The sequence below is a fragment of the Penaeus japonicus genome, unplaced genomic scaffold (genome assembly GCF_977035675.1).
Source record: "Penaeus japonicus unplaced genomic scaffold, GWHDUDI00000001_assembly GWHDUDI00000012, whole genome shotgun sequence".
Classification (NCBI taxonomy): Eukaryota; Metazoa; Arthropoda; class Malacostraca; order Decapoda; family Penaeidae; genus Penaeus; species Penaeus japonicus.
In genome coordinates this window covers 3,750,142-3,765,141 of record NW_028234414.1, presented here as the reverse complement: position 1 = coordinate 3,765,141, position 15,000 = coordinate 3,750,142, and the positions used below count along the sequence as shown (strand labels likewise).

Here is a 15,000-nt window from a genome sequence, read left to right as displayed (position 1 = left end):
CACGCTCAGGACGCCCACCTAAGGACGTCAGAGGGTGTTCGGGATGGGCGTTACGGAATACGCTTGTGGGAAAATGGAATGTAGGGAATTATTTGAATGGTTTAATTGACTTAGGAACTTCAGAATACTCTAGAAAAGGATACAGGAATGGATAAGGGATGATTTCCTTTCGATTATGAACAGCATATACCAGCTGAGAATATATAAATCCTGAGTTTTGTATTTAAACACGTAAACAAACTTTATAACTTTAACACAGTATAAGATAATCCTCCGGGAAACGAATCAGAAGACCATAGAGTGACAAACTTAAGATATAGTTTTCAACCATCCACAAAATTCGCAATTTGCAATTCTTAAAGCGAAACAAAGATCCAGCTCTCCCAACAGCTCCTCTCTCCCCGCTCCGCCGCCGCCTACCTCGAGCCTATTGAACTCGTCGAAGCACGCCCAGCTCCCCGACGCCGCCACGCCCGTGAAGAACTTGCCCATCGAGATGAAGTCGAGGTCGTCGGAGCAGTTAAACACCAAGCAGTTGACGGCCAGGGAGCGGGCCAGGTCCTGCCGCGAACGCGAGAGACATCAGTAACATGGGTATATATAGGTACGTGTGTGTGTGTGTGTGTGTGTGTGTGTGTGTGTGTGTGTGTGTGTGTGTGTGTGTGTGTGTGTGTGTGTGTGTGTGTGTGTGTGTGTGTGTGTGTGTGTGTGTGTGTGTGTGTGTGTGTGTGTGTGTGTGTGTGTGTGTGTGTGTGTGTGTGTGTGTGTGTGTGTGTGTGTGTGTGTGTGTGTGTGTGTAAACATCATCTCCTTCCCCTCTTTTATGATCCCAAACCTACCACTCGCAAAGCAACTGCTACGCGAGCGCCACCTACTTTCACTGTCTCCGTTTTCCCAGTTCCCGCCGGACCCTCAGGCGCCCCACCGAGATGGGCGTGGAAGGCGGTGACGAGGGTGTGGTAGGCACGGGCGGTGAGAGGCGTGACCACCAGCCTTCCCTCGGCGCCCACGTATTCCCAGCCCCAAGGCAGAGGGCAGTGCAGCATCCGCGCTTCCATCTGGTCTTCCTTCATGTAGTATCTGCACGGGGTTGATAGACGCGTTACTCTCCGCACTGAGGTTATTTATAGTTGAAATAAAATAGAGACGACAGTTTCAAGATCCATCTGGATCCCAACTTCAGGTCTTGCGCTTTCCTGATTTTCAGTTTAGACCTGCACATATAATTAAGGTCTAAAGATTTCCCTGACTCTTAAAATAACGATCGCTGTTTTCATAAAGGTTTCTGGAAATTGAAGTTCGCGCTGGACATCTTCATACTCCTGAAATACCTTCAAGTCACGCCCCGTCACTTCAAACGTAGCCTCACTGACCTGAGCTGCGCCAGCCAGCAGAAAGCATCTTCGTCGGTGACCCCTCGATCAATTAGCTCCTTGAGGACATCCCTGGCGTGCACCGCAGACAGGATGAGGACGGAGAGGGCGTGGCGAGAGGGAGAAGGGGCGGGGCGAGACCCTCCGCCCACCCTTCCTGAAGAAGGCGGAGTGCGGGGCGTGGCTTCCGAGGAGGAAGACAAGGGGGGCGAGACAGCTGGAGTGCGCGAGGACTGTCTGCCGCTGTCCAGGTGCGTCTTCCGTAGCGCTGCGACGATCGTGTGAACTTCGCCCTGCGGAACGGAGGGTTTGGAGGACTTCAACTCGCGTGTTGCAGAGCGCGATGGGGAGCTCTAGAGGTTGAAAAGAGTGGGAGAGTATGGTGTCTGCACACACGTTTTAAGGGAAAAGCGGTTGCAGCATTTAAACCACAGAAGTAAAAAAAAAATAATAATAAAAAAAAAAGAAAAAAAAAAAAGACACCAGGAGGAACCTCTAAGTAAAAAGGCCCTAATACGAGAAGCTGCTCCGCACCTCAACCCTCGTGAGGCACTCCCTGAGGGCCTGGGTTCCGCCGCAGATGGCTTGGTGAACCTCCGCCGTCCAGAACACGTGGCGCACCGTCAGCGTCACCTGCAGGGGCCACGGAGGCACGATGCTCTCCAGATCCCGCCCTCCGCCTCCGCCCCCGCGCCGTGTCCACGTGTCCACGCCCGCGCAGGTTTTCATCTTCAGGGTGTTAGTCATGGACTCTTGGAACTGAAGAAGAAGAGCGAAAAAACACTTCAATCTTAAAGAAAAATGGAAAAAACACAAAACAGCAAAGCATACAACAGCAAAGTGATTCGCAGCCTCTCTGTGCGATGCGTAACTACGACCGCCACGACCCCCTTCCTGCCACGTCTCCCTCACCTGCAGCAGCCAGTGCTCGATGCTCTGGCGGGCCTGGGACGCGGGCAGCTTCTTGGCGAGAGCGATGGTCTCCCCTTCCTTGCTGGACACGGCGTAGATGGAGTCCTGCTCGTCGAGGAGGAGCGAGTGGACGCCGTCGAAGCACTTCCTGATGTGCTCCTGCAGGCGCGCCGCCTCCGTCTCGCACAGCAGCGCCGTCAGCTCCTCGTTAGACAGGAAGTACAGCCTGTAGGGCGACGGGATTGGCCTCGAGAAGGATTCGGTTTGTAGTATATATGGGAGGTGTTAAATTCATTGCCGTGAGGATGACCAACGAAGATGGATATAGTCTGACCATATAGACCATTTTAGATTTGCCAACCATATGAAGAAAGGGAATCCATATCATTATTACCATCATCATTATTATTATCATTATCAAAAAAATACTAAAATCAATGATAAAATCCATACTATCCGAGCCTTGGCAGCTTCTACCTGAACAACGACACGAAAGACACCCGAACAAACACGCCTCAATCCGTCGCAACCAAGGAACACGACACACGCCTCCAAGTCCCGCTTTCCCGCGGATGCGCAAAACCGCCCTTCTTCCGTCTCCCTGTGGGCGACTCACCTGGGGAAGACGCGGCGCTTGCTATCAAGGTAAGTGTGGACGGCTTTCTGGATGACGGCGAAATTCTGAAGACACGAAGCCACCTCTTTCAGCGTCTGCTCGTCGGCCACAACGTCAAGAAGGCGCTCCGAGGCGACGGTCTTGTCCATCACCGACACCCATTTCCGGTCGACTTCCTAAGGGGTGGGGGGGGTGAGTAGTATGCTTTGTCTGCATGTTATTGCATGTCATTTTTTGTTGTTGATGCTGTATAGATGAGGAAAATAGAGGGAGACACGATGACAAACCCACTTCACAAACAAACAAACAAACAGAGAAAGAGAGAAAGAGAGAGAAAGAGAGAGAGAGAGAGAGAGAGAGAGAGAGAGAGAGAGAGAGAGAGAGAGAGAGGAGAGAGAGAAGGAGAGAGAGAGGAGAGAGAGAGAGAGAGAGAGAGAGAGAGAGAGAGAGAGAGAGAGAGAGAGAGAGAGAGAGAGAGAGAGAGAGAGAGAGAGAGAGAGAGAGAGAGAGGAAGAAGAGAGAGAGAGAGAGAGAGAGAGAGAGAGAGAGAGAGAGAGAGAGAGAGAGAGAGAGAGAGAGAGAGGAAGAGAGAGAGAGAGAGAGAGAGAGAGAGAGAGAGAGAGAGAGAGAGAGAGAGAGAGAGAGAGAGAGAGAGAGAGAGAGAGAGAGAGAGAGAGAGAGTGCCCAAGTGCCAGATGGTAAGAGGATGACTGACCTTAAACAGCTGATTCTCGTTAGGTAGTTGGTGAGGGATGTCAGGAGTCGAGAAGATGGGCGTCAGTTCCACCCACATCGTCTGCACCTGTGGGCGGTCCTTGAAGGTTTGATATGATGCTTATATGAATTGTAGTTTCATCTAGTGTGTACTTTGGTGATTTCATAGCAGTAGGTAATGGGCAGAACATAATTTATGCCCGAGTATACCAGTGTACGTGTGTTTGTAGACATGTTTTTTTATTTATTTTTTTTTTTTTTATCGAATCTGCATAAGTACTGTACCTTCATCCATATTGTGAGGGCCTCGTGTACCATTCGCAATGTTGCTTCCCACACCTTCACGTCATCTGTAAACAGCGAGGTCATTAGTAACGAAGAATATCTTGTGTTATGGTTGCGCATTCGGTTGGTGTTTTTTTTCTTTTTTAATGTACAACGTGTGTGTTTGTAGTACGTTTACGGGTACAGACCCTATCTAATATACTTGGAGCGTACGAGCCGGTCCTCTCTCTGTACACGGCGACTGTAATAAAACCCACTATACATGAAATATATTTATTAAAAAAGAGACAAGTGTCGAGACTGTTGTTTCAATAGTGAATTTCATGTTTGTTTTGGGAAAATCATATCTTGCGATATATATGTTACTAAAATGTGTCGACATGGCAATGTTTAAATATGAGAATATTACACAGAATGACAGAATGCCAAGTCAAGTATGGGTGTCACTTATGCTTCATATGCTTCCAGACAGCTAAGCAATATGATTGTGAATTATACTGCCAACCAGCATAGATGTCAATGTAAGACTCACGTCACTAATAAAAATAGATAATATATTTGAATATACATATATATATATATATATATATATATATATATATATATATATATATATATGTATGTATGTATGTATGTATGTATGTGTATGTGTGTATGTGTGTGTATGTGTGTGTGTGTGTGTGTGTGTGTGTGTGTGTGTGTGTGTGTGTGTGTGTGTGTGTGTGTGTGTGTGTGTGTGTGTGTGTGTGTGTGTGTGTGTGTGTGTGTGTAACATATATATAATCCTTTACTGCAAAGACTGCTCGCGTGCGATTGATCTGGCAAAGAAATGATTATATTCTTATTTTCGTATAGTGGATAGATCTAAGAAGTGGCATATGTGTATGTATGCACATTAGTATAGTACGAATATGCCATGCACACCTATCACAAACGTCCGAACACACACACACACACACACACACACACACACACACACACACACACACACACACACACACACACACACACACACACACACAATCATCCCTCCGCGGAGTCCACACCAGCCTTGGTGTACATTACCGACAAAGGGTCCTACGAAGGGCGAGTTTTTGATGGTGTGCGTGGTGATGAGGTGCTCCTCCGCCAGCTCCCGCACCTCCTCCAGGCCGGCGAGGACCTGCACGCCAACGTCTCTGCAATCAGAGGGAATGGGCTTGTTTATGTATATGTGTGTGTGTGTGTGTGTATATATATGTGTGTATATATATATATATATATATATAATATAATTATATATATAAATATATATATATATATATATATATATAATATAATATATATATATATATATATATTTATATATATATATATATATATATATATATATATATATATATATATATATATATATATAGAGAGAGAGAGAGAGAGAGAGGGGAGAGAGAGAGAGAGAGAGAGAGAGAGAGAGAGAGAGAGAGAGAGAGAGAGAGAGAGAGAGAGAGAGAGAGAGAGAGAGAGAGAGAGAGAGAGAGAGAGAGAGACAGATAGATATAGAGAGATACATATAAATTCACAAGAAAGGTCCTCCTATGAAGTACTCACGGATTCTCTGCGAGGGAGAGCCGCGCAGACTCCCATGCGCTCTTCATGTTGGCCAGAGATAATTCCAGGTTGTATTCTCGCGAGGCCCCGCTGCTCACCACTTCGAACTCCTTCAGTAGTCCTCCGAGGTCCATCTGAACCACTTTCCTCAAGCTGCGTCAGGGAAACGGAGGAGAGAAAGATGTGATTGGGAGGAGAAGGCACGAAGCGTGTTTGAAAATGTGTTGTATGTCACTGGGGAGAGAAAAGGGGATTTTACGTCTAAACAGATGGATCTGTTATCTGTGTGCGTGCGTTGGTTTATTTGTGTGTGTATGAATATGTGTATAGATGTGTGTATGTCCATATGTGCACGGGTATGGGTATGCGTATAGGTTTAAGCATATTTGTGTTTATGTGCGTTTATTTGTATTTTTTTCGTCTCCCGTACGGCTACAGTCTGCTAGTACCCCCCGCCCATTGCCCGCCCGCCCGCCCACACACCACACCCAAGCCCACCCTAACCTCGTGCCGGCATTGGGCGTGATGTCGAAACCCGCCGCCTTGTTGAGGTTCTCCCAGTGCCTCGCCCTCAGCCCCTTGTTGCAGAGCACAGAGACGAGGGGCAGGTGCTCCTTGAAGCCCTTGATCTGGTTGAGGGCGAGCGCGCACACCCTCAGCGGACCCGGCAGGTTGTCCGGATTCGGGTCGTCCAGGTTCATGCGCGCCTTCCGCGGGTCGCCCTCCAAGGCCTGCTGCTTGAACTTCATCTTGAAGGCCTTGCGGAGGCGGAACAGCTCCCTGGAGGTGGAGGGGGAACGGCAGAGATGAATCAAAAGGAAGTGAAAGGTGGGTTCGGGCGAGATGTTGCATGAATCTGTCTACTTGATATTGTGCATGATATATATATATACATACAATGTCCTCGATCGATGGGGGTTCAGCAGATGATTTAATACAGTGGAAATATATACATTTTTTTGAGGAAGGAGATGGGAGATTATGCGCAAAATATAATTATTAGTAGAAAGCCATAAGGTCAGCGTTTATAGCAGAACACGAGGGGGTTTAATATCATGGAGCGCTTTGGAACGAAAACAAATGAAGATCGCAGGAGCAAGTATCGGCATATTTCGAAAAACTGTTAGCGATGGAACAGAAGAAACATCGTTTAGAAAGGGGGAGCCATATACAAAGGAAAAAGAATCGGATAAAAAATAAAAATCAACACGTAAATAAACAATTTTCTTCAACAAAAATGACATATAAACATAGAAGAAACACAGAGGAACGGGATGAAATGAAAAGCAAAAGGGAGAAAGTAAACATGAAAACTCGATCTGAACGGAAATCCATTTTTCTAGTTTCGTGAAGAAGCAACGCGCTCTTTTAAAAAATGAAAATGAATCGATTTAGTTCTGTTTAATAAGCCAAAACGCCAAAGAAAACGAAATTTTAATGATGTTCGCCACTTAATCTAAAGGAACGCAATAAAGCCAGACAGGAAACGCGCAAGCAACTGTGCTTTGTGAAAGCACATCGACTTATTTCAAAAGCAAGTGGCATCGCCGATAAATTTAGGAAATTTAATGATAATAACACCAACAACAATAGTTATGATTATTATAACTTAATACTAAAACCAACAATATCAATAATAATTGCAAATTTATAATCATAATACTTAAATGACAAATGATAATAACAATAGTAATAATAGCAATAATAATATTAACAATAATGATGATGGTAGTGATGAAAATGATAATAACAACAATAATGATAATGATAATATTAATATCAATAATTCCAACACCAACAATAATAATGATAATGATGATAATAATGATAACAGTAATAATGATAATAATAATAATAATAATAATAATAACAACAACAACAACAATAATAATAATGATAATAATAATAATAATAATAAAATAGTTATGATAATAATTATGATAATAATGATAATAATAATAACATTAATAATAGTAATAATAATGATGATGATAACGAAAATGATAATAATGATAATAACAAAACAATAATGATTCTACTAATAATAACAATCAATGGTAAAAATAATAATGCTGATTATCATTAACATATTGATAGTAACGATTATAATTATATCAACAATTACAGAAATAATAATAATAATAATAATAATAATAATAATAATAATAATAATAATAATAATAATAATAATAATTATAATAATATTAGTTATAATCATAATGCTAATAATAATAATGATAGCAATACTGATGATGATAATGATAATAATAAAAAAGAACAATTATAACAATAATAAACACAATAACTATGATAATGATAATAATGATACAGATGGTGGTAATGATAACAGTAATGGTAATAATAATAATAACAAATTGACAATAACAACAACAATAAAAATAACAACAGCACTGCCAAAATAAAAGAACAACAACAACCTTAAAAATCAAACACAGTATAAATGGTCACGAAGTGCATGACGGGAGCAGCCGATCCAAAAAACATGAAAGCGAACTTGACGGCATGCCAGAGAGAAAACGGGAACACCAATAATAGAAGCGTGATAAAACGGTAACTATTCTAAACCAAAAAAAAAAAAAAATATACCGCTCTGTTGCTTCGGGAGATGTACGCTCTCTGCAGGAGATGGGAAAGCAATAAAAAACAAAAGGGAACTACTGCTTAACTTTGTACAGGCTATCCTTAGGTCGAGGTACACATACATATGTGCTATAGAGACTTCATACAATAGGTGAGTATGTATTATTAGTATCCCTTAATCATATATGGGCGTGGTATATGGTTTTGTACGTGAATATTAGCTATCAGAACTGAAAAGAATATAATGATGTATTGTTAAAGATTGGAATAGAGGCGAAAGCTACTGGAAATTATGTAGTCAATGTTTATTTTCCTTGATTTTAGACCTGTACGTTATAATAAATGGTTCTTTACACCTAACGCATTGCTTGTGAAAAGTGTGGATGTTTTTTTAAGTTGATGCTTACAATTTTTCAAACTTTTACCTTCAACAGCTCTTAAACTAGGAAGGGGTGTGAGTAAGTTTCAGGGGAATGGTATTTCTATGTGACTATATTTGGAATTCTTTCTATAACAGTTGCGATGAATGCAAGTGTTGCATATGCAAAATCCTTTATTCAGTAATAAAGATCAAAGACATACATTTTCTTTACTTCTACTTCACTTGAACTCTGTTTGGGATGTAATGTATTTATAGGTTATATTTGTTCGAGTCGTATAGACAATGCCTTTTATTTTGCTTTTTGAATTTCCATTAACTCTTCATGTATTGTTCAGATAAATATGAGTGTCACTGTGTTCGTTATAGTGAAACAATACCCATTGTTTTCTCTCTCCCCTTTCTAAATGTCAAATTCTCTCCTTCAATTCTGATAGTTCCTTCAATCAACTCATAACCCTTATCTAATCATTTTCAGCGAACCAATAATCTTACATTTACACATTAAGTAGTCACAGATATCAGCTGATTTATTCCCGTCTAAATCTAAATCATCAGAAGTTAGTTACTTTCCACATTCTTACTCACATGCGCACTTCATCACTCACTCATTCGCCTTTATCAGCCTGTAGTCAGCCTTCTTACTTGGCTATGCTATTCTCAACTGGCTGATCATCCCACCGGGGCTTTTCCCTTCGTGAACCCATTACCCTCGCCTACCCACTCCCCTCACTTGCTAACTGATCCAGCCCTCTCATTGCCCACTCTCCTCGCCTGGCTGTTCCTAGTCACCTGCCTAAGCACCCCCCCCCCCTAATCTATGTATTACCTTTCTCGTGTTTACTCCCTTTTCACGCCCACTCTGACTACTTAGCCCATCTGTTTATTCTCTCTCCCTTGCCCATTCCCTGTCATCTACCCACGCTCACCCCATGTTCATTCCATGTCACCTGTCCATTCCCTTTCACCTATTCATTCAACTCACCTACCCATTCCCCGACACGTATTCACTTACTTCCCCTATCCATTCCTTACCACCTGTTCATTTACCTAATGTTTATTCCCTTTCCCCCTGCCCATTGCCCTCTCATCTCTTCATTCACTCCCCCTTGCCCATTCCCACTCCCCTTCAGATTGCCTTTTCATCTGTTCATTCACCTCCCCTGCCCATTCCCTTCCACATATCAGTTCACGCCCCCTGCCTACTTTGTCCCTTCGCCTCATCAGCCCATTCCCTGCCACCAGTCCCTCCCACCCCTCCCGCCCCTCCCGCCCCTCACCTCGCCAGCTCCTCAGTCTCGACGTCGATGAACTCCGGGTCGAGGCTCGTGAAGTCGCCGTCCATCCAGTGCTTCTCGTACTTCCGCCACTTCATGACCAGCGTGAAGAGCTCGTCGTACGGGACGAGGCATTCCTTCAAAGGGCAGAAGGAAGAAACGCGGTTCGGTCGTTTTTTCGATATCGGGTCAAAGGGTCACTATGTGATTTGTCGTCCTTCGTTTTTTTTATGGTTCGTTATGATGGAAAGCTATCGTTGAGGTATGGGCGATTCCGTTAACAGGGGAGGTCGTAATTCCACTGGCATTGAGTCTTATATTAGTGACTATATCCAGGCCGTATAAGTAAGAAATATGATTCCAAATATGATAAAAATCACAAGCACTCCATCGACACGAAATATAAGGCTCTATTACTCCTATTTCACGTACCTTGAGTTCAGAAAGGAGAGGAAAAGAGGAGAGCTGGAATTTGAAGAGAGCTTCCTCTTGGTTGACCCACGACACTAGGGTGCTCACCTTCTCCAGACGCCCTTCCAGTTTCCGTACTTCCTGGAAACCGGACACAGGATTTCGGAATGTCAGGCGGAAAATATGGCAGTGCGAATTAGCAGCAGTAGCGTCATTACGAGTGTTATTATTATCGCTGTCTTTATCATTTCCTTTGATGTTGTTCTCGGTATCAGTGTTATTAGTATTGGTATCACCATCGTTGCCATAGTATTATCATCATTGATAATAAAGATAATGGTGATGATAAGGATGGTGATGATGGTGATGATGTGATGGTGGTGATGATGATGATGATGATGATGATGTGGAAAAGATGTCTAATCTTATGTCTTAGCCATGGTAGGGATTTTATAAGAATGGGATTTTGTTTGGGTAATATGGGAGTTACAATAAATGCTGTATTTAAAGACAGATAATAACATTAATAATGATGATGATAGTGATAATGGTGGTGATAGCAATAATGAATAATCAGAATTATATAATGATAATACTAATAATGATAGTGGTAATAATGATCATCATTATGACCATCATCATTAATCAGAAACTTAGCAATCCCTAAGAAAAGCAAGCAACAACAATCGTAAACGGAAAGCCACATACCCGGATGTATTTGTTTACATGAGCGACGTCGGACAGTTCCTCCAACTCGGTGACAAATTGCTGGATCCTCTCGAGGGTGTGGGACACTTCTCCTGCTCGCTCCACCAGCGTCTCTTCGAACTCTTGTTTCAGGTCCTCGAGCGACTGTGCAATAAAGACGTTCGAAGTGTAACGTGTGAGTCACCAACATTCGAAACGGTGTTCACTTTTATTCGAGCAAAGGATTCGGTAGCTTTGGTACAATAAGGGATGCATGGGGTGATCTCATTGTTTTGTTTTCGCATGTGTGTCTCTAATCGTATTCATTTTCACCTATAACCTGATCGACAACCGGTGAAGCTAACCTCTACGGCGTGGTCGACGACTGGTTTCAGTTTGGTGGGCCACGTGATGACGGCGGCTGTGGTGTTCAGGTCGTCTGGTGTAAGATGCACCACATCCAAAATCACCTGCAATCGAGTTTTTTTTCAGAATCAATTCCTCTCTTACTATTTAGGAACTTCAGTCCAATAATTTGGATGACTTTAAATGCAGTTCCGATATTTTCTTTTTTATGATTGGGGTTTTGTTCGCTTAGATTTAAGTTAAGTTGGGTAGAAGTTAGTCTATGATTTGGGTTCTTTAGATCTGATTAGGTTAGTTGTTAGCCCAAGGAGTGTAAGTATCCCGATTTTAGATAATTAGGTCAGGTTTAGTTACATTTAAGTATGTCAATCGAAACAAAAGCACGGCAGTAAACAAGACTAGCCCTCTTGTGTTACCTTGAGCCTGGCCACCATCTCCTGCACTTCCTCAATCAGGCGATGGATAGTGATCCTCCTCACTTCCTCCACGTACTCCATCAGCTTGAACAGTTCATCCGTCGACGTCGGAGTACCCTGGATCCGTTTGTGGATCGTCTCGAACTGCTGATTCAGGCTTCGGAAGGGACATCGATCAAAATTCACGTATGAATACAATCAAGAGTACGCCATCTCTTCCTTTTCTTCCAAAAAATAAATATAAATATACTATACATTTACTTGAATATTTCCGGAGGTAGGTTTTCTTACGAAACTCAAAGAATTGCGTATCTTTTGGAAGTGTTTTACCTTTGAGTCGTTTCCCGGTGGCCGGCGATGAGCTTGTCCTTCAGCACAGACACGAAGGTCGAGGTGACGGACAAGAGACTCTGCCGCAGGAACTTGTATTCCAGTCTGAAGAAGGAAAGGGGTCATAATGCTTCAACTTTGGATTGACCATTTGATTATGGATATTGTATTAAAAACATATCGTAACACTTGTGATGAATTTAATGTTAAAAACAACTTCATACAACATTTACGATACACCCGTAAGTGTTAATAAGATGCTTAATACTTAATGTTAATACTTAATATTATACTTATACTTAATACTTAATGTTAAGATACTCAATGTTAATACGTTAAGTGCAAATAAGATAAAAAAAAATAAAAATCAAATTTTTAAAAATGGTCAAGAAATATCGCAATTTTCAAACCAACGTTTCCTGCAGCCACGAAATCACCTGAAGACAAAGAGCATGGCGGACGTGGGGACGTGGCTGGCCTGCTCCACGTACGAGGAGTAGTGGTGCACCTGCCCCGCGTACTCCTCCAGCTGCGCATCTTGCTGCAGAAACGCGTCCACCTCCTGCCTCACGCTCCCTTGCAGCACCGGCGCCCATTCCGTGGCTGTGTGAGTCCCAGGGTTGCATTTTGGTGTGTAAATATATTTGCTTGCGTTTTGCTTTCCCAACTGTACTTTAATTATGTACTGAATCAATAGCCCGTACTTGAAATGGCAAATATATATCTTTAAATATCTAACGATAAATAATGAAGAATGCCGCCCCTAGAGAATGCTGATTGGGCCTCTCAAAGTATCTGAAATTCTGTAAAATCTGATGACTATAATTATAGTTCCGGAACTCAGCGGTGTCTCGAGTGATTTAAGGACGTGTCACTGTTGCTACATGGCGGAGATGGGGCTGCTCGACCTTCCCTGAAACAACATGGATCCCCAACATGGTGACCCCACATTCCAAGGGCCACGCACACGCCACCCAACCGCAAGAGTTACCTATCTGCGTGAGGAATTCGCCGGCCTTTTCGAAGCGCCGCCTGATGTTCGCACTCAGACAGGACCGGAAGCTCTCCCACTGTGGCTCGGACAGCGTGACGACCAGCGTCTCGCGCCGTGGCTCCAGAGGCCTGAGCGGAGGAGCCACGTCTTCCTCGCCGGGAGGACCCATGGTCGCGGCTCGCTGTCTCCACTTCGGGACCTTCGGCGGCCGCGGCTCGTCCCAGGTACCGCGGTAGAGCTGGACGCACTCGTCGAACTACAGGACAGAAACGGAGGAGACTTGAAGTTGGTATCTTCCTCTTTATTCAGGACTTCAAGTGCCACTCATAAGGTTAAATGGAAATCCATGCTTTCTGCAGAACCCAAGCACTTGACGAAAAAGAGAACAGGAAATTAGAATAACAACATTTCAACAGGTCCGAATCCACACGTCCATCCCCGCTCCCTCTCCACAAAGGCCGTACCTCCTTGAAGAGATCCGTGAAGGCCGAGTATAGCTCCGACTCGTCAGGTCGGAGACACACCTCATTGTCCTCCAGCCCGAGGTAGAGCTTGAGTCGAGGCCCAACCCACGGCTCCTCCTCGCTCCCGAGCCACTTCAGCACGTCCTCGACGCTGCGAATCAACACTTCTTGCAGCTGTGAACACGCAGGAGAGATTAAAAGTTACTTTAGATTTACGTGCATGGATTTGTGGATTTCCTCTTTTGGCCCAGGATTAGTAATTAATTTTTATTAAAGAACAAAGAAAAAATCCAGAATATATATCCAATCCAAACAGAACTATATATCCATGCACTCCTCTTCCTTCATCCTCTTAGGCCCACCTTCCCCTCCTCCAAGCGCTCTTCACAATGCAAGAGATGCAATTGGCTTCCTCCGTTTCTGAATCCTCATTAGATCTACAGTCTGAATTACATGCAATTCTGAAAGTATAGCTTCTCGCATTGAACAGTCATTCATCCGCGTTCATATGTTTCCTACATTTATCACAATGAACCTCTCTCTATCCTACCCTTACCTGCCGCCCACACCTTACCTTCGACGCCAGGAGGTTGTTAAAGGCGTGCATGACGGTCAGGCGGCGTGAGGGAGAGAGATTGGTGGCGAGGGCGGCCTCCCTAATGGCTGAGAGGGATTCGGTGAACCACGAACTCCGGAGTCTCGCTCGCCCCGCCCTCGCCGCCGCCCGCCACCGCGTGATGAGGACGGTCAGTTCCACGCCCTCGCCGCTGCCCATGCCTCTTCTGGGGGAGGGCGTCGCCGTGTGAGTTCTTTGCATATGGGATTAGGCAGATGGCATAATTAGGGGACGTATGTTGTGGGTGATGATGCGGCACGGTATTTGGTCTATGGGGGTAGTTTGCCGTCATGTGGTGATGTGGTGTTTCGTATGTTCCGTGGTTATAAATTGATGTGGTATGATGCCATTAGGAAATAAGTGTGCCTCGTGGGGATTCATCCTGAACGCAATTATGCCAAAAACATTTCGCGTTATTGCTTCATCCTTGCTCTTCCCTTTGTTTGTTTGCTTGCAACATGTGGTGTGACGTCTACGATTATAACTTAATGTGATGTGATGACACTTTAGAGGGAAATCATTTCGTAAGTCAGTTCCCTCTTGCTTCCCTTTTCCTCTGCCCTTTTCTGTGTTCCTCCTATTTATCCCGGCAAGTGTTTCGGATTCAAGAGTCGAAACAGACAGGTCACACATTCGCAGCGCTGACCGGTGGCCTTAGCGGCGGAAGGGACTATGATTTTCGTCTCATCTTTACTTTATGGTGGAACATAATTGCAAAAACGAACGGTAATGAAATGAAGAATAAATAAAATCCACGTACAATCGTGCAAGTTCCAGTTTCTTTGTCCTATTCTAATATTGTAATAATCTATGATTATTGCTATTATTAATCTATTTGTTACTTTCTTCTACTTTCTTTTAGTAAATTTAAGTATATATTGCATAATAGACAATGGTGGAATATTTCAGAAAATGTAAATACAAGATAAATAATGTATGCGCACATACACTTACTCAGTCACTCAATCACTC

General features: G+C 43.6%; 1 protein-coding gene across 1 annotated transcript in view; it reads right to left on the bottom strand.

The window, feature by feature from the left end:
• Positions 1-15,000, bottom strand: part of LOC122250962 (dynein axonemal heavy chain 7) — a 62,235-nt gene that overhangs the window by 39,196 nt on the left and 8,039 nt on the right. Inside the window, exons 8-30 of the mRNA XM_086542877.1 lie at positions 13,987-14,191; positions 13,413-13,586; positions 12,946-13,204; positions 12,392-12,557; positions 11,955-12,059; positions 11,625-11,781; positions 11,208-11,312; positions 10,864-11,007; positions 10,177-10,296; positions 9,748-9,881; positions 5,992-6,267; positions 5,488-5,640; positions 4,966-5,078; positions 3,901-3,965; positions 3,617-3,703; positions 2,902-3,077; positions 2,286-2,511; positions 1,908-2,132; positions 1,374-1,726; positions 1,179-1,214; positions 876-1,080; positions 421-561; positions 1-18 (exon numbers count right to left, since the gene is read on the bottom strand). The exon at positions 1-18 is cut by the window's left edge and continues 162 nt beyond it. Coding sequence (XP_086399003.1) covers positions 1-18; positions 421-561; positions 876-1,080; positions 1,179-1,214; positions 1,374-1,726; positions 1,908-2,132; positions 2,286-2,511; positions 2,902-3,077; positions 3,617-3,703; positions 3,901-3,965; positions 4,966-5,078; positions 5,488-5,640; positions 5,992-6,267; positions 9,748-9,881; positions 10,177-10,296; positions 10,864-11,007; positions 11,208-11,312; positions 11,625-11,781; positions 11,955-12,059; positions 12,392-12,557; positions 12,946-13,204; positions 13,413-13,586; positions 13,987-14,191 — 3,643 coding nt within the window. The remainder of the gene's footprint in view (positions 19-420; positions 562-875; positions 1,081-1,178; positions 1,215-1,373; positions 1,727-1,907; positions 2,133-2,285; positions 2,512-2,901; positions 3,078-3,616; positions 3,704-3,900; positions 3,966-4,965; positions 5,079-5,487; positions 5,641-5,991; positions 6,268-9,747; positions 9,882-10,176; positions 10,297-10,863; positions 11,008-11,207; positions 11,313-11,624; positions 11,782-11,954; positions 12,060-12,391; positions 12,558-12,945; positions 13,205-13,412; positions 13,587-13,986; positions 14,192-15,000) is intronic.